Source organism: Hylaeus anthracinus, unplaced genomic scaffold, assembly GCF_026225885.1.
Source record: "Hylaeus anthracinus isolate JK02 unplaced genomic scaffold, UHH_iyHylAnth1.0_haploid 12001, whole genome shotgun sequence".
Classification (NCBI taxonomy): Eukaryota; Metazoa; Arthropoda; class Insecta; order Hymenoptera; family Colletidae; genus Hylaeus; species Hylaeus anthracinus.
The window spans coordinates 3,540,835-3,565,484 of NW_026534348.1; the positions used below are offsets into that span (position 1 = coordinate 3,540,835).

Below are 24,650 nucleotides of genomic sequence, written 5' to 3' on the forward strand. Positions count from 1 at the left end.
ATTCTGTGTGTATAATAACGTACCATCGGACGTAACCGCACGGAAGAACTGCACAAATCATAAGTGATAATAATAACGACGTATATAATATAATATGTATAGCGATACGATTGTCGCGACCAGAGAGAGAGAGACTATCGAGAATTTCGAGTGAAAAAAGAATTCCCACGATTCGCTGGAAGCGTGGCCTCGGTGAACGCGAGAATCGTGATAGGTCGGGTAAATTAAGAACGGGACGTACGATCTAAAAGAAAATAAAAGAAGTAAACATGTGTAGCGATTATTTATTATTAAACGACAAAGTTCAGGGTGGGGGAGGAGGAGCAGGGGTCGAGGGAAAAGAAATAACAATGGGTAGACGAAGTAAGACTGACTCGCGGCGGGGAAGCCAGAACGACTCCGAGCGTTCTTTTTACGCCGTCGGAACGATACGTATCGCGGGGAGAAAAAGGGAACCGTTTCTGGATCGTGAGAAAGGGTTAGGGAGCGATAGGGAGGTTTGAATATACGTAACTCAACGTAATCGAAGTACAACGTAATTAAATTACGTGATCGAAACGCGACTCGATTAGCACGATCGTGTACGGTGCTACGAGTAAGTAGAATGCGACGGTCCGGTCAGACGCGAGTTTCCACGGGAAGGCCTTTCGTTCTCCTCGCGATGCCCCGACGGTGACGGTAGATTCGGATCGCGACTAGTCAGACGCCGCGCGCAACTGTAAATCGGATCGACTCGCGTCGACGAGTAGACATATTTCCAAAATGCAGAAACCCCTCGAAGGGACAACATTCTTTGGTAAAATCGGGGGAAAGAAACCCCCGGGAAAACTTACACGAAGAAGAGTCTGTTTACGCGGAGGCTGTCTTCGCGGTTTTGCCTGCGTCTGATCATGCACGGGCCATACCACTGCTGCCGTGCGCAGGCCTAAAGCGTCCCGCAGACTGAGCTCACGTCACGTCAGACCAGTCTGCGGGATCTTTATGGTTCACGCGTCGACCAAGAAAATTTGGAACAACCGAGCTTTTCTTCCTCTTTCTATTTATCTCGTTAGTATCGAAAGAGTCACACGATTATCGACGACACGGTGTAACGCGTTCGTTGCGATCATTGATCTTTGGCGCTTCGATCGCGGTACACAGAGACGAGGGATCAAGGGCGAAGACGAAAACCAGAAACCAAAGAGGAAGTTCATTTCTTTTCGAGCTTTTGTGAACGATAGCCGAGGGAGAAACAATTCTCTTTTTTTTTCACCGTAACGTTAGACCTTTAGCTAGAGCACCTCTGGTCATCAAGCCCCTGACGAAATTGTTCAACGAGGAGCCAATTTCGCGGGGAGCCATCGCCGCGAAGGATACCGTGTAATCACTGTTATCGTCGATCCATCGCCCGTCGGCGCGTCACGGCAACCGTTCGTCGACGCGTCGATCCAGCGATCGATCGATTCTGTGGGAAACGTCGCGCCAGCAGATTACTTAACCTCTTAAAGAGTAGAATCTCAAACGACTAGCGCTCCCCGGAATGGAGTCGAAATGCTAATTTCTTTCTCGAGTAGTTTCGCGTATGTTATACTTTCTTCGGGTACCCTCAATCGGGGCACGGGTTTTGTTTACGTCTTAGGCGCGCAACGCGGATTAAATCTAAACCTATATACGTGTATCTCTATTTAATTATCGTCATTTATCCGTATTACTGTCTACTTATCGCATGAATTATTAATTACTTACGCGTATTATTTATGCAAGTACAGATAGGGGATCCATTGAAGTATTATGTGGAAGTTAGATATATCTATATACACATTATATTACATTATATTATTACATTACATTATCTTATCTTATATTATATTATATTATATTATATTATATTATATTACATTATATTGTATTACATTATATTACATTACGAACGCATGTATTTCTCACGTGAAATTTTCGAGCATCCCGTAAACACCGCGACGGCTATTGTTGTGCAACAACAATTAAATATATATATATATATATACACATATATATACCATATATGGGCGTGCTTTTTAAGAGGTTAATCGGGATACCGATTTAATATGTAGTTCAGAGCAAGAAGCTTCCTCTACATGCACACACGTAGACACATGTCCATCTACACGTTCATACATACATCCACACGCATACATACGCGAATTCCGTCTTGTTAGTTCCAAGGAAAACCTCGAAATACATCGATATCGTAACAACTCGTGGAACGGTAATCGCTACGTTTGGAAATTTCTCACATCCCCACATTCCGCGTTCGTTTCGAAATTGTGACATCGTATTATAATTATAGTATCGTACAACGTGCTCCATACTCGAGGTTCGACTCGAACTAAATAGAGATCAATCGAACAAAACGAGCTAACGGAAGGGAACACAATCTTCTCGTTGCTATTACACGCATTAAACAACATAGGAACGTTTCGTTCACGTTGATTTCGCGGAAGCATTACTCGTCGTTGCCCGAAAAATGTTTCGTGAACGTTAGGAAATAATCGTCCGTCGAAACGCGTGTTCGCGATTTCGATGCAACGAATCGAGAGAATGCGTCGCGAATCTTGCCGATGACTCTTTCTGCGCCCACGCACCCGGGTGCGACACATACACATACGCAGCACGCGCATACAAATTAAGGCATACTCTCGCGCGTTTTAGCCTCGACAAAGAAAGAAAAAAAAAAAAACAAATAAGAAACGACGGAGAAACGCACGACGTAACAAAAAGAGACTCTGATCGACGTCGGCGTCGGGTCTCACAGTCACGCGCAACGAGTTACAAACATGCATACACGAGGGGTAGAAAGGGGTGACCATTCACGCACACAGAGGCACACACATAACGATAATTTTAAAAAAACCAAAACGAAAAATTTGAAACTACAAGAACAACAACAACAACAACAACAACAACAACAGCAACAACATTCTCGAGAACACGTGCGCGCCATCACAATTGTTGATATAAATTGCGATCCATGATTATTACTATTTACGATATAATTATTATCTTGCATTGTCTAGTCATACGTTATTATTGTATAACTAACGATATTAATTATTAATTAACCTGTACTACCTAGTCGCATTATGTGTTGCATAAAAGAAAGATAAAGAAACAAAAAAAAAAAAATTATGAAAATTCCGAAGGCGAAAAAAAAAAATAAGTAATAAATTAACCGGAAGTAGGAGAGAATGAGCCGAGTGTACGAGAGGAGAGCGAGTAGATTCGTGGGTAGCGAGAGTAAAACGAATGAGAGAATGAATCGAGAAAACGTGAACTAATCGAGAGGTCGACCGATATACGAGTGCAAAGAACGAGGTGACGTTGCGGAATTGGGCGATATGACGGTAAACGAAACACATTTCGGCGATCAAATCTTTTTTTTTTTTTTTTCTTTTTTTTTTGCGAAGAACGACGACACATGACGACGAATAAATATACGTTCGGCGACGATCGCGGGCGACGCTTTTACGGTCGTGTATGAAACAACCGGATGATGGACAGGCAACAACGGCAGGCGCGAATATATGTTCCCAAAAGCGAGGGGGAAAAAAAAATGAAAAGAAAAAAAAAAGAAGAAAATGAAAACAGAAACGAAAAGATACGATTTAGAATATAGCGAGAGATGGAGAGAGTGAGATAGAGGCGCTCCGATGCAGCCGTGGCGCGCTTGTCTGTCGAGATATAACGATCGTGTGGCGATAATACGGCGAATTCTTTATTTTAAGGGTGCGGGGGAGGAGCAATTGGGGTACGGGGAGGGGGGGTGGGGAGGGGAGGGATCAGATGAAACTGAGGGTGCTTTCGTAGACGCGCGTGTCCGACTGTGTTCGTCGTCGCGATTCGTCGACGAAAACGACATAGGACTGTTGAACGAGATGTCGATGTTTTCAGAAAAGCAGACGCTAAGGAATATATTAAAAAAAAAAAAAAAAAAAAAAGAAAAAAAGGAAAAAAAAAAGAAATTTAATTATAATATAATGAAGCAATTCCGCGAATTCGCGAACGCGCCCCGTGGCGCGGGTGTCGTCGGATCCGCGGATTGTCGAGTCATATCCGCCCACAGATTACGTCGAGCCAAACGAGGAGATTGGTGTTTGTCAGACATGCTCGAGATATCGGGGGAAACGAGTACCTAAACCTTTCGCGTCGGAACGGTTCAGGTACCCTTCGTGCGCGTCGTTTTCTTCGTTCGACGAATCGCGCGATGGGTAGGATATCAAAGTCGAGCGATCACGACTGCAGGGGCAGCCTGTTTAGTTAAGGAACAGAAAGCGAAGATGATAACGACGACGACGATGATGATGATGGTGATGATGATGATGATGAAAATGATGACGATGATTAAAAAAAGAAAAAAAAAAAAGTAATAACTGCGACGACACGCAAGTGCGGGTCGCGCGTACTCGCATTGATTTGCGACGCGACGCGCACGTGCGTGTCCGTAGCAGAGAAAAAGAACAAAACGAGTATTAAATATATGCGGGGGCCGTGGAGAGGAGGGAACCTTCCTTTACTCAAGTGAAATCTCGACGGATCGTTCGTCGATCTTCGACATTTTCCCCATCGTCAGGCAAACGAAAGAAGAACAAAAAAAAGAAAAAAAAAAAACAAAGAACGAACAGAGGAATATACATTCAATATCTGTAATACCTCGTGTACCCTCGGTTTCGAAATTGTAGCGAGCGCATTCCTGTCAGATGAAACAAACAAACGAAAAACAAAAAAGTCTCGAGATATCTTGACATGCGTTGTCTCTCCTTCCTGTGAAATTGTACCCTCCTCCCTTCCCTCCCTCCCTCCCTCCCACCCGAGGAGAGCTCGCGGGCCCTATATTGCAATATTTGTACTTTTCCATGTTGAAACCTCGATATACAATAAATTATATTAACAAACTTTGATCGTCGAATCTCTTCCGAGCTGAGCGTTTCTACCCATTTACGCTCGTACCACCTTTCGCCGAATTTAAATCTAACCGAAAAGTAAACCCAGGTCCTCGACGGACCTCGGCGCATTTTGGGGAAACGGTAAAGGGTAAGCCACGAGTAAATAACAATTATTTATTTCACTGAGAGTCCATTTATTCGTGAGTCAAAATACAAGCGCGAGACGTGCTCGAGGCGTGATGCTTTATTTTTTCTGAGATCCTTGCTTCTTTGGAGCAAATTCTAAGCCTCTTATGTAAGTCTTTTTAATTTGGTATTTTTCTGGAAAAAAAATATACTCGTTTAGGTGAAATATATATACATTTGTGTGGCATAGGAATTCATTGCTTACCGGTAAGTAATTTATACACGTATAAAATCTGGTTTCCTTGAACGAGAACGCTAGGAGTTTTCTTTCCAGGTTCGTCGGTAATCGTTGCACTCGCGCCGATAATTTGGCACTCCTTACTGAACTCCTTGGAATTTATACCGAAGGTTTCCAAGTTATTCACTAGCGTTACCTTTGGTGTCGAATTTATCAAATTATATATTATTCGTACATTTTTTTTTTAAATTCAAGTTTCGGAATCGATCATCGTACCTTCTTGCCTCCGGATCGAACAGTAACCCTCATATCGATGGGTTCCAGTTTGCCCGTGTGCAATAATTTATTCCCCGCTAACGTAACTTCGTGCATATGCGTCATGCGTCCTATAAATTTATTTATTCCGTCCTCCATCGTAATAGTCTCCTGATCCGCTTTGGTCTTCATAATACCTGCGAGTTGCGGATTTAATTTCAACATCCTAGAAAACAAATAAGGTTAAACGATTACGCGAGAATATGGATCCGAACGTCTACGAAGCATGGCGTACTTTCCGTCTTGTAGATTCTCCGCTTTCACGTATTCAGTAAAACATTTTCTGATCTCAGCTCTTTTCATTACGTCCCCTTTTCTGCAATCATCGTATGGGAGTAAAATGTACATAATACGTATCATATAATAGAGCATAATGGTATATGATGTAACAGTTGTAGACTTCTGCTCTGCACAGAAAATCATTCTCTCTGCAATGATTGTATCGCGGTAAAAAGATGTCACCCGAGCGTGGTATCGCATACTCACTCGTATCTGAATTTCGATAACACTGGCACAACGTCTGCAGTCACTCTGTAACACTCTGAGACAACTGCAGTGTTCGAAACAACCGGTTCCGACGGCGGTGCTGGTTCTTCTAAAATAACCAACTCTTTTAGAAGAGGGTGATCGAACTGTAACAAAGAATCTATTAATATTTCTATCTAGAGTAACGCGTTCCTGTTAGATAAAAACTACGAGTATTACCTTAATCGATAGCAAACTTTCGACGCCTTTCGTAACAGAAGTGTTGATAACACCCTTTGCTTTCATTTCCGCTAAGAATACGGATAACTTTTTATAACGAGACCTTTTTATGTCTATATTTCTATCGGGTGGACAAGCCGCTAACAAGTGATTTTTAGAAAAATTTGATACCAGCATTGGTAAATCGCTAGACTTCACAGACTTTTTACACGCTTTTAAAAAGCAATATTCTAACAAATTATCCATTTCTTGTACAGGATCTACGACTATTTCTGGCTGTTCCGCGACCACACTTTCCATCTCTTCGGTCTCGTCTATTCTAGTTACATCCGTATTTTCCTGTGGAGAATATTAATACCAGTTTAAAGGTAACTGTTTTACGAATCTGTATAAATTATATTGTAAATTACCTCGCAAGGACATTCTGTTTCTAGGGTGCTATTATCACAAATTTCTAAATCATTCATGGCATCTGCAACTGGCTTATCAATGTTTTCATTGACTTGCTCTGTACTTTCTAATTTATCATTATTCGATTCCATATCTAATGGTCCTAAATTTGGTCTGACAGGTGGTTTTCCCAGTTGACAAAGCATATCGCCTATTACATGTAAAATTTCTACACATTTCCCATGACCTCCAGACATATACATATCTTCGCTAGAACGTGCAGTGAGACCAACAGCAACAGCTGCCTATTTAAAGAAAAGGATATACTTACATCTTTGTATACCAAATTACATAAACAACGAATGCATACCTTATTATCTTCTGTATCTATCGAAACAGGAGTACCTTTTGGTAATTTGCCAAAGGAATATAATGTAACAGGTTCTTTGACAACTACTCCAGGCAACATCAAATCAGCACCACTTGCTAATTTGGATACAACTGGAAGACGTGTTGTGAAAACTCTTAACAAGTTTGGATGATGCCATAAGGTATATATGGTTGGCAATAACGCAGAATGCAAAGAGTCAAGTTGGAAAAACACAGGTATTTTTGCAGCACAGTACACTTTGCCCAACTGCCCTCCATAAGTTATGATTTTCATGACACTTATTGCCTCCTTTTTGGGAACTAACTGTTGCGTTTCTTCGTCTGTTAGCATTGGGTACGCCGCTAAAATTTCTTGGCATAATTTCTTCCTAATGAACACCAACAAAAGAATACAAGATACATTCGTGTACTCTTCGTTCGTTTAACGAATAATCTCGAATATTAATTCGCGCTTTGAATACACATTTGGAAAAGCCGCGAAGAGGATAATCTGACATGTAAAACAATATTTTCCATGACGTTTTACGCGAGACTAGATCGTACCAACCTTTCCGTTCCTTTCAGTTGATTATTTGATTTAACTTTAAACGGTTTGATAAACATCTTAGCTTCACGAATAATCGAAACAAACTTATTCGTTGTAAAACAAATCCTCAACGAAAAGTCCAGCTGCAGTGTCTGCTTTGCGATTAGTTTCTATTCTTGACGCTAGATGACGAATTATTTTAGTCGTAGTGGCGCCATCGGTGGGAAAATGGCCAAGTTTGTAGCGAAGCTAGTTTCAACTATTTCTATAAGATAACGCCACCGATATACTTTAAACAATTATTACTTAATTTTCATAAATTAATACTATTTGCTTCATAACACTACAATATAATATTTCAATATATAGTTTAAACATTTATCTCAATATTTATTTAATGCGGCATTAAGTACCGACTGGTTCTAGACGAAGCGCCATCTAGCAGTAACAGTGGCTATTATTTTCGCTACAAACTTGGGCGTTTCCCCACCGATGGCGCCACTGATACTAAAATTCGCTCAATGAGCGGCTCAATGAGCATGGCATTTCTGAGTGCACTCGACGTTTATCAGTACCCCTCGATGTGCTTTAAATTTTTAAGTTCAAAGACGAACGTTTGATTACTTTTCCCTCGCGCGGCATTTATCCGCGTTAGATAAACCTAATGTGAAAAATACATTTAAACACTGCCAACCTTACAGTTGGTAGCTGAAGGACAAAGTCGAATTAATTCCAGTCGAACATCGTTCAAATGCGAATTTATTCGCACGTAGACGGTTGGTCGTTTCTCTTGGGGTCTTGGGTTTCGTGTATAGTTACGGTACTGGCTGTTAAAAGGCCTTCAAGTCCAAACAAAAGCAATTTGTTTAGATATAGCACGTACGATATGCGACAGCAATGCATGTAGTGATATCATATGACGTATACTGTGTCCTCTTACGGCACGTGGGAAAAATACGATCGAGTGTACTGTGCGATCTGTAGGTCACTATAACCTCAAAGCGTAACATTATGCATAATCAATCAGTGAGAAGTAGCCTTTGAACGTAGGGTATATTTTTAAGATAAAGTTACTGAATCCTCGTACGCTCCTGTAACTGCCATAATGGCAATTATGAAGATATTATTACGACCGGACATCGCAAGGTTCGCGAGTGTCAGAGTGAGTTATATTATGTGCCATCATTGTTATGCTCGATTCTGGTTTATGGACTTTAAGGTGGACCCGTCATGCATGTCTTCTTTTGTTTATGACACTAATCAGTTGACCTACTTTCGTCGAATTGGTACGGGCTTGTCAACAAATTTATAGGAATTAAAGGGATTAATATTCGTATCTAATCGTTAGATATTTTTAGATCTCCATTGTCATTCCGTGTTACTAAAAAATACAATTTTTTGCCAACTTTCTCGTCGTAGATCGACGAGTTTTCCTCCAAGAGAGAATTCATTCAAGATTCGAAATGGCAGTCAGTCATTTGTTAATGAATCATCGATCAATTTGGCGCGTAAATTTTTTCTTCGAAATATCGAACATGTATTTTACACATTTTTTTCTAACGCAAAATTAATTACGAAATTGAAGAAGACGAATGATGCAAAGTTTATGTGATATTTGTTCAAGTGCTGGTATAAAAATATACCGCATAGCATAGTCAACATAGCAATGATATTTTTATATCCTGCTTCAAGGTCCCTGTGGCTGTTTCAATGTCGTGCTCCAAAAATATGAAGTAACTGCATAACTCCAAAAACTGATAAACAAACTTTTAACATATATACATACTTGTAATAATAAATATTTGAAAATATTTTAATGACAAAATAAAATTGATTGTTAATTCAATTTTCCGAGTTATACACTAACAATTTCATTATTTTCAGCATCTAAGCTCCAAGCCAAAATTTGGTTTGCTCTTTGACATTGATGGAGTAATAGTGCGTGGCAAGAAAGTATTGCCACCGGTACCTGAGTCTTTCAAACGCCTTCAAGGAAAAGATGGCAAATTTCGAGTACCAACTGTGTTTGTTACCAACAGTGGAAATGCTTTACGCAGTCAGAAGGCTGCAGATTTGTCCAAATGGATAGGATTCGAAATAAAGGAATCTCAGGTTGTGATGGCTCATTCACCATTGAGATTGTTCCAACAATTTACCAATAAACAAGTGCTGATATCCGGGCAAGGTCCGATTAGAGAAATTGCTCAGGAACTGGGTTTCCAGAAAACTGTAGTTATAGAAGATTTAGTAAAAAACTACCCATCCCTGGACTATGTAAATATGAAAAAGCGAAATCCGCAATGCGGACCGATAGATCCGAATTTTCCGAAGATCGAGGGTATCGTACTATTTAGCGAACCAATTTCTTGGGAAACACCGTTGCAATTGATGGTAGATTTACTGATGACTAACGGGGTGCCAGCTGGTTTGTCCAACGATATTCCTTATCCTCACATTCCAGTCTTGGCATGTAATATGGATTTACTATGGGTGTCGGAAGCACCGATCCCTAGATACGGCCACGGTGCTTTCTTAGTCTGTCTAGAAGCTCTATATAAGAAAATTACAGGAAAAGACTTGACGTATACCGCTTTAATCGGAAAACCTAGTCAAATCACATACTATCACGCGAATCATGTGCTCCGTGAGCATGCTAAAAGTATTGGAATAGATCATAACGTCGATACGATATACGCTATCGGGTAATTAATCTTACGAACATAATAAAAAACGAAGTTTTAAATGCAGCAAAGAAAGTAAAACGAACGCTAACATTTCTGTATATTTTTCAGGGATAACATCAACACAGACATTTTTGGTGCAAATTTGTATGACAAGTATTTGTCGTATTGCTCAAAAGACGAAGCATTGAAGCCTCAAAAACTGCAGAAATTGCTTGGCAGAGATATAGAGCCGCCTAGCGCGAAAGCTTGTATCAGTATTTTAGTCGAAACTGGAGTCCATCGACGAGATTCGGATTTTATAGCGGAACACTGTCCTAGAGATTTCTTGCCAATCGAAGATGGTCTATGCAAGCCTGCATTCGTGGTAAAAGACGTCGGCGAAGCTATCAATCTCGCGTTTAAGGAAGAAAAATTCGACTGAACCGATATACACAGAATGTACTTTTAGCCTTGGAGTGTTCACATTCTAATATCGATTAAGAAACAAAAACAAAAAAATGATAGGAAATTAGATGTTCGCTGATACAAGTATTGCGCTAATTTTTCTTAATCGAAAAGAAACAATTTACACAGGCACGCTATTTATTTCGCTTCGTTTTAAATCATTTTTGACACTTTTATCAGCTCTTTTACTAAACGAAGTTATGTCCATTATAACGTCGCGCGTCGCACCAATTAATTAAACATAAGCGAATCGATGATACTCCGAACAGTGCAGGAATCACATACACCGGAGACATAATATAAAATGAAAATGGTCTTTCATATATTCAGATTTTTATATATATTTGAAGTTTCTATAATTTATATTATGATCATTGTATTTAGAAAAATATTCAGAGATGATGTGTACATATGTGAACACACACACACACAAACATATAGGCATATACATATTTATGTCTATATGTGTATATACATATATGTGTGTATAGATAATATTCAATTCGATTTTTCCTGCGTTATAGCTAATTATATTATTGAATTTGAACAACTCATTCGAAATATGCGCATAAATGATTTCATTACATTTCAATGGTAACCGTAACTTGTATCCGCGATGTGATAGATACCGATTCTTTTCATAAAACGTCCTAATTGTACAGAAACCTAATTCATGCACATTTCGTAGATCAGCTAAGAAGGAGATAGCTTTAAAAAAGAAAAAAAGTGTTTTTGTTATTCAGTTGATGTAAACTGTAATTATGTAGCGATACACTCGGCACTCTGTTAGCGCTTTATGTAAAATTCATCGTTTAGTATTTACCACTGGATGCCGCTTTGTATACTAAATCTCTAGTCCCACGGAACAGTTTCGCCGCTACTAGCGATCACACGATTCTCGTCAGTCTGAAAAGGTCGGCTGCAGAAGCTTTCTTTGTGCCAATAATCATATAAAAAGAATTCGAAGGACAGAAAGAAATAATCTCGCGAGAAAGTAATTTAATTACAAACTGTTCTCGCAATGCATCGAGAGCTATAATAAACATTGAACGCGCACATTGTACTCGGTAGAGCCAGGCGTCAAGGTTAAGCACGCCATAGCCATAAATGTACACAGAAAATTATCAAAACTTCCACCGAGACGAAGACTGACTATCCGAGTAATAATCAAATCATTACTTGTTCCAACTTTAGCGACTTAGTGCCATTGTTTGAGGCTTCCAGGTACAAGTTGCGTCCTAGAAAAGTGATTCGACGATTTGCCACCCTCGTGATCTTTGTGGTTATCATATATTAAGAAGATATTAAAAATCTGCAACGTGTCGTGGATCGTTGGCCATCGGCCACAAACTCTTAACCGATCAAATTCATTGGACTCGTAGCTGCTCGTAGGCACGGAGTTATCGAGTGTTCGTGCGCATCGGCAAATGTACGCACAGATTTGTTCAAGCATCCTAGTTCCTTATTGAGCGTGACGTTCCATTCTAGTAATTAAAGTAGAAAAAAAAAACAAACAGTAAATGCTACGTTTATTCAGCGCCGGATTAAGACTTTGTAGACTTCTGGGTTACAGGTACTGGGAGCATGTACAGTATAGCGTTTCTTTTTTAATCGAATCATTTATTTATACTTTTCAGCGTTAAAGTCTGGAGACCTTCCATTTGGCGAACGACCACTGTATTCGTTAAATCCAATGTCTTAATTCGGCTCTGCGTCGATTCCAACATTGCGTTCTAACTTAGAACTTCTAAGTAAAGCTCGATTCGAACGAACGTTTGCTTACAGATAAGATGTAGCGTGATGGTGCAGGATGTAGAGATGGCCTCGAACGACAAATTGAGCCCGATACGACGTTGGCAAATTCCGAAATCAATTTCCTTAAAGGCAGCTTTTACCGGGAACCGTGTCAAAGAGTTACTCGACCGTAATTGAACGTCATTGGTAAGGGAACCGTTTCTCGAATCAGAATCACGGCACTAGCGTAACATTGTAAAGAAAAGCGCCCCTGAGAAACTAGCGATGCCGTAGATAGCAAAGGGCAATTATACGCAGTTACTTATGTATACATAAAGTGTTGCAAAATTGAAAGCAATACGTAATGTTATATACATATACATACACGCTCACACACACACATATATATATATGTATATTACTTTGTTTTTTAGCTACGAGAGATTATTTTGTAGGAGTTTTATTCGTAGAACACCTGTGACTTTTATGGAGCAAAATTAGAATCTATTTTAGTAAATCGCACCGTTCGTTCATTCGATACTTCGTCCCTTCACCTGCGTCCTCTATGAAAGCCACAGGACACGACAAAGGCGTTGTTCGTTTTCATATTTTATTACTTCCTTTGGCAAATTCGTTTTCCAAATTCTGATTCTACCCAGTCTGCTTAAACGGAGCACGAAATATTGGGTTGTCCCAAAAGTTTCTTTCGTTTTATTAATAATTAATATATACACAATATTTTATGTTTTATGTTACATTACTGAACTGTGTATGATTCATTTTGATTCATTACTGTTACAGCATCAATGTCTAAGGAATTGGATTGTCTATTTATATAAACGCCGTCACAGAAAATAATTGAATGGAACTCACGAAAGAAACTTTTGGGACAATCTAGTAATTTCCTGTATACGCCGCTCCTGAAAACAAGCATCGATCGCTAACTTTTAACTAGACTAAGAGGAATAAATTTAAAAGGAAAGTGGAGCATCGTTTTACGAGCTGTGATTTATTCTTTTTTTTTTTGTATTCTTTTTTTTTTTTTCATTAAATGAACTGACGTCGAGTTTAACACGTCTTCGACACCAGGAGTCTTTTATTGCGTTCTTGAAATCCTGAAAGTATTTCCAATTTCTCGACTTCCCTTGCCTATTTCAAATGTATCTCGACAAGTTGTATTTGCAGAGCATAAAAGCAACGAAATACACTATATATTTTTCGTTAATGTTGCTGCGATGTTATTGCAACTGACAACGGATGATGTATGTAGAACGCGATTCGTAGTGGAACGCACGGTTGAAAGTGTTTATTTACGTTGAACGGGGTTTATCGCGCTTTCTTCGTTCCTGTTCCAGCGTGAAATCCGCCAGCGGAAGAAAAAATACGCGATTAACAGACGTTACATTAGAGTTTTTAATGGCCCACGAGAGGTTCAGTTGATACTAATAATTGCCCCTTGTTACGGTGGAACGTATGCGCAACGTCTGGGTCTCATGACCCGCGAATTAAGCCGTCAATCGTTCGATTAAATAATTCAATTATAATCGGTTCGTCGGCGTACGCGAGGAATAAATTTATTATTTCAAGTCGAGACGATGGGTTCGTTGCTTCATGTTTGATAATCAGTTGCAATTATTTATATTTGGAATAGTGATTTAATCTGTACTTTTCTATGTTTGTATCTTTAGAGCGCAAAGTGTTTTCTGTCACCATACGGATACATATGTGACAGAAAGTAGTCGATGATTAACGAAGCGTAATCAGAGATGCTCGATTACCGATGAAAGGGGAATCTGACAAGGAATCCTTCCCGTGTCTGGAGTGCAAGTTGTTTCCGAGGAAACCGGTTTCTCCACGGGATGAACAAGACTCGACCTCGTTTTTAATCCCCTATTTAAATCAATATTTCGATAGAGGAATTATTTGAAACTTAGAAACCATCTGTCGCTATCGAGCAAAAAGGGCCGGCATCTCGTTCGGTGTTAACCATCGCGCTTAATTCACGACTGTTCATTAATGACCAGGTTATCGTGATTGACCTTATCGTCGCCATTGATGATCAACATCGCGTACCTGAATTACCTCAGCGCGCCAAGGGAATTCCGTTTCTATAATCGCACCCGAAGATCTAGAGAAAAATAAACGCGTTGCACGACGCGCATAATGGTAGCGGTATACCGAACAGGTTTTCGAATTGTTAATCAAACCTTCAACCGGTTATCCATTTCTGTGTCATGATGCACGCCTCGTAGTGCAGCGAATCGCGGATGTCGTTTCTAATTTGGAATTCAGCGCTCGTCCTAATCGCACGAAATCTAGGCCGAAGATCGCTGTTCGCTGGAGAATCTCATTCTTCTCGTGCACCGCGAAAAATGGCCTGTACGATAAAATTTAGTTATCGTTCCACGCCTGATCGTCATCGCCAGAAAGAAGAGTCATGTAAAGCCGGCGAATGACTTGCCACAGAACATTGTAATGTAACGCGAGCATTCGCTTAGTTTGGCGGGCTAGCGAGCGACGAACCGAGCCGTTCTTGGGCTCGGTTCGCGCTCCACCGTGCTCCACTGGTCTGTCGGTTTTTCCACGAACCTCTTTGATCGTCTACTTTTCACTGAACCGAGTAGGTAAGCATCGAGAGAGAATTCAGCCGAGAGTTCGAAGCGAGCATTCGTGATTCCAAAAAGGACCTTGTAATGTAACGTTGCTGTCGAACCGTAAAATTCGTGCCGAGCAGTTACATTACAGCGTTCTGTTGCAAGTCAGTCGCCGGCTCAAACCATTTCCACGTAAACTTATCGGCAGGTGTAGGTAATTCCCTCAGGGGCTGTAGGTACGTTTGATTGTAGCTACAGTACGGGTTTAGCGATCCCGAGGTACCCGAGCTATAGGTGTACTATAACACAACAAATTATTGGCATTCCTATTAGGGATGTCAGGACCCTCATAAATGAATGAAATGAAACGGAGTCATCCTACGCCAAATCGATCGCTTGTTTTGGTCGATGTCTCGGATTTTCTTCCAAATGAGATATACATATTGTAGTTTACGTGAAATTAAGGGCAGTTTAAGTCATTATTTTGCTCGTTTCGAAACCGTTTGAGAAATACAACCCTTCAAATATTGCGATTTTTGCCCATTATTGTGAAAAATGTGTCGCAATATTTGAGCTTGTATTTCTCAAACGGTTTCGAAACGAGCAAAATAATGACTTAAACTGCCCCTAATTTCACGTAAACTACAATATGTATATCTCATTTGGAAGAAAATCCGAGACATCGACCAAAACAAGCGATCGATTTGGCGTGGAATGACCCAATGAAGCGTGGGTAATGAGAACAGAGAATGCTGCAAGAAACGATTGCTTTATTTCACTAAATCCTACAGATTTGTGCCCCTTCTAAAACTGACGGACCGATAGAGGTTCCAGAGAAGAGCTCCTGGTACGGAGAAAGTATCCCTTGATTACCAATTTTTGATGCACGCCTAACTGAAGAAGAAATGACAGACGAAAGTCGGACCGTTGCTACCAGTCCAGTTCGCCATCTACTACGGGTACAAAAGTAAAAGTTGCATAAAGGAAAGTCGAGTCGTGTTGCATTGATATCGTCCATAATTAAACCCGCATTCCATGGAACCGTTCACTCACGAGCACGTGGACGTGAACAGGGTCGTAGGTAATTGACCCGCGACGATTCGTTTGTCACGTTAACTCTCTCAGACGAGTCGCTTCGTACCGTTATTACTATTATTATTATATTACACGCATTATATACAAGACTCCCCGTAAACTCTTGAACGTTTTGTCCAAGATTCACTTCGACATTCACAACCCCCTACCTGAAAGGTCGTAGCGACTTGCACCGAGAACGATACAAGTGCCTGCTCCGACCTGCTATTCAATAAATTATTAAGTTAAGCGTTAATTAAATTTCCAGCACTCGTCCGCGTTCGCGTCCCTCTTCCTTCTCTTCTTCTCGTAGCACTCTATGGCTCTCTGCAGCTGTTCCAGGTACTCCTGAATCGTCTCCTCTCGCGAGAATTCACCGGAGTCCGATCTAGCGAACGATCTCTTCTGCACGAGCGCCGTGAGCATCAGAGTGACCACCGGCAGCGTCATCCCCAGAAGAAACGTCGGCGTCATCATGTTCTTCAGGCCGTGCTTCTTGAAGCCACGGTACAGCTCTCCCCAGATCCCGTCGCCGCCTTCGTCTTCGTGATACTTACCCAGCTTTCCGTACAGGTGAGGCTTCACCTTGCCCGTTTTCGCTATGTAGTTGTAGTAGTACGGGTCGTAGGACTGAGCATACAGCTGGGAGTAATAAACGTCTTTCGCAGGTGGCGGATGGTCAGCTTCAGGGAACCAGGCGCTGGCGTCCTCGTACGGCACTGGAGGGTTGCCGAGGACCGGAGGACCGCGACCGAAACCCGGTGGTTTCGTGTAGATCACCTCCACGGGAGCCTTCGGCTTGAAAGGACCTGGAAGGACGTTAAGGAGACCAAAGATGAGACGATAAGTACTGTCGCTGGTAGGGATCTTGTGAGGTCGTAAAGTCGGTCGGACATCGACCTTTACAACTTAAGTCCACCGCAATTAGTAATCTGACATCTTTTTAGACAAGGACAGAGCTAGACTTTTCGTTCAGGGCGTACGGATCAGTTACCTGGGCCAATAAACCAATAACTACTGTTTCGGTTTACGACCTCACAAGATTTCTTCCAGTGACAGTCTTGTGAGGTCGTAGACCGAAACAGCAGTTATTGCTTTATTGGCACAGGTAACTGATCCTTAGGACGACAGAGATGTCGCGGCTCTAAGGTATAGATGGTCCACGTTGCGCCCCGGGGCCCCAACACTATTATGTTCTGTTACGAGTATCACGGATTTTTCCAAACTGGAATAACCAATAACTTTGGACGATAATTGGTTAACCAAGTTCCTACCTACTAAGTATTTTCAATAAGTATAGTCCTTTTAAAAAATTGCTGATCCAATCATGCTTTCAGAATTCAATTGGCTCTTTGGATCATCTTAAGAAGTTCAGCGCAACGTTGTACCAAGAGAATCCCCCTAATTAGTTGGCATCGCTTCAAGATTCTAATCGAGTCACCTCTCCACGAGTGACGCAACTTTTAATCACTACTCATAACTCCGTCGTTAACGAGCACGGTTCGTTAACCCTTCGAAGCCTGATTTTCCAAATTAAATTTAAGAAGATATCAAATAATTGTTATAGCTGACGTTTATTTTCTTTAACTTTTGTTCTAAAGAACATTACGCAACGGTAACATACATGCAGCCAAATATTAGGTCATCTCATAAGTTCGTGCTGCAAACCGAGCCGATATTTAATAAATAATCTGCAGAAAATTGATTGAAACTTAGGGGATTTAAGGGTTAAGAATCCTTTTGTAAACAGGGAGGCACATTCCGAGCATCGTCTCACCTGGAACAGGCCCATTGTAGAATCCCCCCCTGGACTGAGCGTAGGGGAGCGGTCTCCCACGTATTCTTCTCACGCGATGATGCCATCCGGCAGGATAAAAGAGATCGTTTCTGCTCTGTATCCCAGGCTGCGCGTAAGACGTAAACGCCTGCTGCGCCAGCGGTGTACCCACGGTGTTGGGCACAGGTGAGCGTGGATCTTGCGTATTCGCATTGTAAACCTGTTCGTTGAATTGCTGTCTGTGATTAACAGGGAAAGTTTGCAGCATTTCTCGTTGTTGCATAAGCTGCGCGGTCAGATGTTGATTGACCGGCGACGACAAGGTCAACGATTGTTGGCCCGTCAGGGATGCAGGCTGTTGCTGGCCCGTACTCGAGGTGGCTTGATCGCCAACGCTTTGTGGCGATTCTCTGATCTGGAGGTAATCGTCCAACGATTGCCGGGACTCCTCTGGCGTTTTCGAGTTCAGAAACGTGCTCAACGCCAGCTCGGATGGATTGATAGAGTTTGTTCCGTGAACGTAGGGACTCGTGGTCAAGTGTCGACCCGTTTGAACGGCATCTGGTTTAACGGCGAAGGAACTATGTCGTTCTACATCTTCCTCGTCGATGGACAGATCGTTCACGGGTTTACTTTTCGTCTCGACATTCCAAGACGCACTTGTCTCGGCCTCGAACCCCAGATGGAAATTCTGGGAACGTTCCGCGACACCATTCGTCGCGTTCGCTGCGGTTTCCTCCCGCCTCGCGGTTCTTCGAGAGAGCTGCGACTCCTCGGCGGTGTACTCGGTGTTCTCCGTCAGAGGATTACCGTCAAAGTTCAATTGAGCGTTTGCTACGCCTACCGCGAGAACCAGGAGGACCGTTGACGCGTTCATGTTCCTGGAATCATTGATCAAAAATATTCTTGTAATTAATACAGTCCGTAACGCAAGAGCGTGGACACAGACACAGACACAGGCGCAGATACAGACAACGACACCAAACACCGGAGCCGCTTGTGTACGATTGGGAATGATTTATTTTGTTCGTCGTAAGTCACAGAAGGCTACCAACTGAGAAAAATCCGACACGGGATTTCACGCGAAACGAGAATGGACGTCGCTAATTGAGAATTTCAGTTTATCTTCGTAATTAGAACGACTCTCGAGCAAGAGGAGCCGGTTGGTAGCATTTTCTCGCGTCGTTCCACTTACATACATCGTCACCGGTTAGGACACCAACGATAAGTAATATTTAAGTACGTGAGACGAAGGTGTAATTCCATTAAAAAAAATAATAATACAGCACGGCGCAGGTGCATCGTTACACTTGTAGAAAAGAGGGAATCGTAGGAGATTACGTCCTTCCAAGGTCGCACTGCAACTCTTTCTTTCAGCGAGGGAATCGGCGAAGGAGGAAAATTAAGGTGACCTTGGAGAATCAAATTAAACCCTCGAGAATTAAAGCAGCACAAAATACATACGGTTTGTACCGCGCTAATTAAAATCTCGAAGGAGCCATTGTAGGATGTACGTGATCAAAATTGCCGAATATCGACCACTTTCGAAGGGCCATTAGAAGTTACGAGGAATAAAAGAAAGTTCCTCCGAACTCGATGAGCAATAAATAGTGTCGTGCATTCATGAACCGAGTGGCGTAGGTTAAAGACACGCGTAACACTTTCTTCGGTCAAGGTAAACGCAGTTACACTACACGGAAACGCCTTCGGCGACCGCATCACAGCGAAGACGTTGCTTCCTGGACGTGCAATCCTTTTCTTCTCGTAATCTCGCGGAATATCTAACGACTCGAGCCTCTGGATCATTTTCGAAACCCTTGGGAATATACTGATTTCAATCTAAGAATGCGATGCTTTACAAATTCTTATCGAAAATTCTGGAGGCAGTGCCGGATTTACGTTCGAAGAGGGAATGGATATATTCGTATATGTGTAAACATCCATGCGTACAATCTGTCTCTTACAAGAGCGTGTCAGCAATATCTACGAAACCTGACATCGAACGAGGGCGAGAGAGTAAGAATATAAACAAATACAGACTCCTCTATTACGCGTTGCTCGAACATCGATCAGTTTTGTTTGAGACATTGTACAGAACAGAGCTTTGTAAAATGAGTGCCATATATGCGAAACGGTTTGAAGCTGACTTTATGCATTTTCACGGACAATCTGAATGCACAACGAATGATTGAAACGTTGGTTCAATCAAGCCAAAGACCAGTGGATATTGGAAGAAGGCAATGACTATAAAACTCTAACATCGAAGTCGCGTCTGTACTAGATGGAAAGAGGAAAACGCTATTACCGTAGTACCTTGGCCGTCGCAGTCCCCTGATATAAACCCAATAGAAAATGTGCGGTCCACGATGAAGTATAAACTTAGAGGAAGGCGTATCATCAAAATAAAAACACTTGTTCATCGTATTCGAAAGATACGGAGGTCGTTACCAGTGAGTTACGCCGTAAAATTAGTAGAGAGCATATGCCGAGACGGTGCCAAGCTATAATTGCTAATGAAGGAGAGTGGACCTCTTGTTAGGTAAATGCGTATTAGTGTTTTAGGTGTAGATTTGACCTATATAAAATTTTGTACAAATATATAAATATTAACAGAAATATAGCCGACACTCTCGCGTGATGACGTCGTTCGAAATCCGTTGTTACACTTTAATATAGAAAGAGCGAGTATAATCGAGCGGAAAACGCGAAACGACGAATCATCGAGGAGAAATGTATGGGAAGCGTTCGCTCCGAAACGCAGGAAAAAGTCGTCCGGAGAGAGTGGCTCCGTTTAAAACTCAGACCACGTGCACGGTGCTCTTCGATGATAGTTCAGGGTCACCGATGGAACATTCTTTTAATTTTTGCCCGCAGAAGCGACACGGAAATCTCGACCATCGGCATTAATACATATCTCGTTTCGCTAATTTGCCAAAAAATGAAAGCCAACAACCCAGAATCCTAATCGTTGGGACGATCTTGATCGGTGACTCGAACGCTCGTCAACGTCCATCCCCGTTCCGGATACGAAAACTTATCCGTTCTCGGTAAAAGTTTCACGAATAGCTCGTCGAACCGCCGCGTCGGGACTTTCTAAAAAACCGTTAATCCATTACGGATTCAACGATCGGCCGAAATTCGAAAAACCCCTTCCGTTCGCCGATCGACCGAACTTAGGCGAAATTTTATCGCGAATGTAACGACGGTTTACCTGTATCCATGCTTCATTGTACACCCCCGCTCACAAGTACGTGGATACGACCTCAACTCGAGGATAGCGATCTTTATTCGTGAGACGATCTCCCTGAGATCGCTCATAGGAACGAGGCGTTAAAAGAGGCAAAGACTCTTCGGAGTAATTACCGAACACCGTCCGTGGATCGTTGCCCCGTTTAATGATAGACCAATGTCGAGGAAAAACTGAAGTCGACCTAGACCGTAAATCGAATTGTCGTCGCCTACTTAATCGCCGATCGAGTCCTCTACAGGGTATCCTTCGAATGGTATTTAATGTTTTAAAAACAATTTACTGGCTCGAATGGCAGTGCGGAGTTACCAAGCATGAATATCACAAGCGATAATTCCAGTAACTCGAGAAAGAAAATTACTTTTACTAGCGCCGTTAAGAATCACGATACAAGTTTGACACGTCGTGTTAATTACGAATCCATTTTCAATCGCAGGTCAGTTTCGAAGAAGAGTTCAGCTTTACTCACTCCGGCTCGATCTTCGGCGAGTTTTCGCAGCACCGTGTCCACCACCACGATCGTTCAACTTCCCACGCTTTAATCGCTGTTCAACATTCGCTGGTTGACCGATTTGCACGATGCGAACGAACGATACGCAAGCGAAGACCGTCCATCGGTCCGACTGGAACCAGGAATACTGAAGATCCACGGATGATGGGAAAGGCGTTCGCTTTGGCTGCTCCCTTCCTCTGGATCGTCGAGCCGGTTTCCGTGGCGTGCTACCTGTACGAAATCGCTTGGCTAACGTCAACGTTCTTCGTTCGACGGTCTCGGGGGACCGATGGCGACACATTCTTCTCGAATCGTTCCTTAAACAGACCTGGATCGTCCCAAAGCAGCAGTGGATCGCGATGTTCCCTTCGGAAATGGGCAACATTTTATTCGACCAACGTAAACAAGCAACGCGATCCATTCGTAATGTTCACTCTACCTAAGCTTTTATACATCGAGTCACAATTTCCGCTGTAGATAACAATTTCTATTGGGTTGCCCGGAAAGTTCGTGCCTATTTTTAAGAAAAATTCAAAGGCATATTTGAATTTTCATGTATATTTATCGAATCATATATGTACCATTTTGTTCCACAATCTTTCCACCTGTTAAGGAATGTACACATATTATTTGTTTTCAGCCATTCCGATATATTCAGACCTGTACCGCCTACTAAAAATCGGCATGGACTTTCCAGACAGCCCAATAATTTGCCTGCTATACGTGATAATCAACGATGATGATTATAAAATTGATCAAGATTTATTGTAATAGTAATGTATTTGAATTTTAAGTGAACACACCGGAAGTAATTTATGAGTAAAGCTAATACGTTCATTGTATAATGAACCTTTCCAGGCAATCGTAGAATTCTTACGATACGACAAAGAGAGGCGACGATACTGTTAATCGGTTATGACCCGATTACCTTGATGCAAGAAGCACAAGAAGATAGCCAGTGTTTCACGCCGTTTCAAAGACAGTCACCGTACGTGGGTTTATCACTCAATGTATTCTAATCCAATCTGACCCTTTTTATTAATCACAATTTTCATTTTTAGGTGGAATACCAAAAATGTTCGTAAAATCACGAGGGCCAACGCGAACGTCTTACGCGTTCATTCACCAGAGAAAGCTTAATAATCAATCTCTAGCTCGATTCCGTCCTGTAAATCACTTTTTCCGCGGTCGTTCGACCGTGAATGAGTCACTCGAGCAACACGAATAACTACACACCGTGGAAGATGGAATAACAAGGAGCAAGAGGTTCTCTCGCGCTGATGGAAATTAACCTTTCCACTTCTAGATCGATGGCTAATAGAAAAACGTGCTGAGTCTATCTCATAATTCTCGATCGTCTATAGAATAAGACGGCTCTGGCTCCTAGTATTTCTTTCAACACGTTCATTGCCAATCACGCGATATCGCGTGATAGATATTTAGCGTACATAAATCCTATGTACATAATAATAAAAGTATATAAATAATATATTAACTTATTTCGAGGACAATAAGTAAATCATTGATTGCATTAAGGCATAAACGAAGGTGAGCAGAAATAAAAAAATTCTGCCCACCACGCGAAATTCCAATTTTCAGTTTGACAATGAACGTGTGAACTAGAAACCTAACTGACGTATAGTAACTATAATATTATCTTTCGCGTCTACGGTATCATTATAATTATTACACGTAATTCATTCCATCGCCTTGTCGTCCGATAAGAAGGCTTCGTCTTCGCGTTGCCGCGCGGCAGGAAGTTTCTCTTTTCGCGTCGCGAAAAGTTCGTATCGCAAGTGTCCACCAAGCTTCGAAGAGTAACGTCGATTTAAACAGATAGGTACATATGTGGGTCGACGCGTTTAGTTCCGACACCGATCTTCCATAGATCGGGCATAACGTAACCGCGATACGATGGTCATCGCGCGATTTCCGTTGGAGTAACAAGAGTGAATCGAACGGTAGTTTAAACATTTTGTTTGCGTTGCCTTTCCAAAGAGCCGTAGCTCGCAGCGATGACATTGTTAGCGATTCGTTTCACCTGCGACACGAATTTAATCATTCGTTATTCGCCGAGGTTATTTATAAGCTTTACTTAGGCTAACGACATTAACAGCGCGGTAAAGAAAATAGGAAAATAGTAGATCAGACGGCAGTGCGCATGAATTGTTCATAGAAGACTAGACAAATTTTTTATTCGTAGAGACACGTTCGAGATATCCCATCTTGGTTCCTCAATTTCCATGAACAACGTGCACGACTGTAATACGGTGTCGAATTATGCCGACCGTCCCGTATAAACGTAACTTCGCCTTCGTTTGCGATATCAGATATGGGCCGGAAAGCTTGACTTGTAATTCAGCCTGGAAACGCTGTAAACAAGAAAATGGAAAAAATAGAGTTTCGCTATGGTAATTACGATCGTGTTCCCTTTGGCTAAGTTCGCGATTGAATTTTCGTTCATTCTTTGATACGATATACTCGAGCTAGATGATATACAATTGTTTGGCGTCTTGCAGGAAGTTCTCGAGTTGACTCGAGGACATTACCAAGTTGTAACGTATGTAGATCTGTAACCCAAGGTGATGTAAACATCGAGATACGCCTGGCATAAGCACTAGCACGGTTCTGTGCCGCGAGGATTCTACCGATTCACCATGAAACTTTCATTTCCTCTAATCGTAAGAATGCTGCTTTGATGTAACGCTTCGTTTGCAAACTTCGTACAGTCGAATAGGACTATTTACTTTGTTTCTTTTTTAGTACTGTGGCAAGAAACTCCAAGGACTCGCGTAACGAAAGCAAAATTGCATACCCGATAAGATTTCACTGGCTGGTCCTGGTGATCAAAGGTCTCCAATTCGAGTCGCGGAGGATTGGAAACGATGACGCGATGGAAGAAGACAATAGGAGGGGTTACTGCGCTTCTCCTCGTCCTCCCGATGGCATCGGCCATAGTCGTGCAACCGAACCTCCGCAGCGAGTGTTATATAATTGTGGCAGATTACTTCC

At 41.8% G+C, this 24,650-nt stretch overlaps 3 protein-coding genes across 7 annotated transcripts; 1 reads left to right on the forward strand and 2 right to left on the reverse strand.

The window, feature by feature from the left end:
• Window positions 1-1,235: 1,235 nt before the first annotated feature.
• Window positions 1,236-7,771, reverse strand: LOC128891436 (eukaryotic translation initiation factor 2D). Its single transcript, XM_054150914.1, has 9 exons — window positions 7,613-7,771; window positions 7,046-7,433; window positions 6,696-6,980; window positions 6,286-6,624; window positions 6,067-6,212; window positions 5,816-5,896; window positions 5,542-5,746; window positions 5,293-5,461; window positions 1,236-5,222 (listed from the first exon to the last, which is right to left on the reverse strand). Exons 1-9 carry the CDS (start codon window positions 7,666-7,668, stop codon window positions 5,146-5,148), a joined length of 1,746 nt encoding a protein of 581 aa, XP_054006889.1. The 5' UTR covers window positions 7,669-7,771; the 3' UTR covers window positions 1,236-5,145.
• Window positions 7,772-8,398: 627 nt separating this feature from the next.
• LOC128890849 (haloacid dehalogenase-like hydrolase domain-containing 5) lies at window positions 8,399-14,044 on the forward strand. Its single transcript, XM_054149748.1, has 3 exons — window positions 8,399-8,753; window positions 9,476-10,293; window positions 10,384-14,044. Exons 1-3 carry the CDS (start codon window positions 8,697-8,699, stop codon window positions 10,694-10,696), a joined length of 1,188 nt encoding a protein of 395 aa, XP_054005723.1. The 5' UTR covers window positions 8,399-8,696; the 3' UTR covers window positions 10,697-14,044.
• Window positions 14,045-15,578: 1,534 nt separating this feature from the next.
• Window positions 15,579-24,588, reverse strand: LOC128890852 (uncharacterized). Of its 5 annotated transcripts, none has more exons than XM_054149753.1 (4): window positions 24,454-24,561; window positions 21,615-21,869; window positions 17,899-18,779; window positions 15,580-16,930 (listed from the first exon to the last, which is right to left on the reverse strand). In XM_054149753.1, exons 3-4 carry the CDS (start codon window positions 18,773-18,775, stop codon window positions 16,374-16,376), a joined length of 1,434 nt encoding a protein of 477 aa, XP_054005728.1. In that variant the 5' UTR covers window positions 18,776-18,779; window positions 21,615-21,869; window positions 24,454-24,561; the 3' UTR covers window positions 15,580-16,373. The 5 variants fall into 5 exon arrangements, with proteins under 5 accessions (XP_054005730.1, XP_054005726.1, XP_054005728.1 ...); XM_054149752.1 differs by having other exon boundaries at window positions 21,615-22,004; window positions 24,454-24,551; XM_054149754.1 differs by lacking the exon at window positions 24,454-24,561 and adding an exon at window positions 22,567-23,403.
• Window positions 24,589-24,650: the final 62 nt, after the last annotated feature.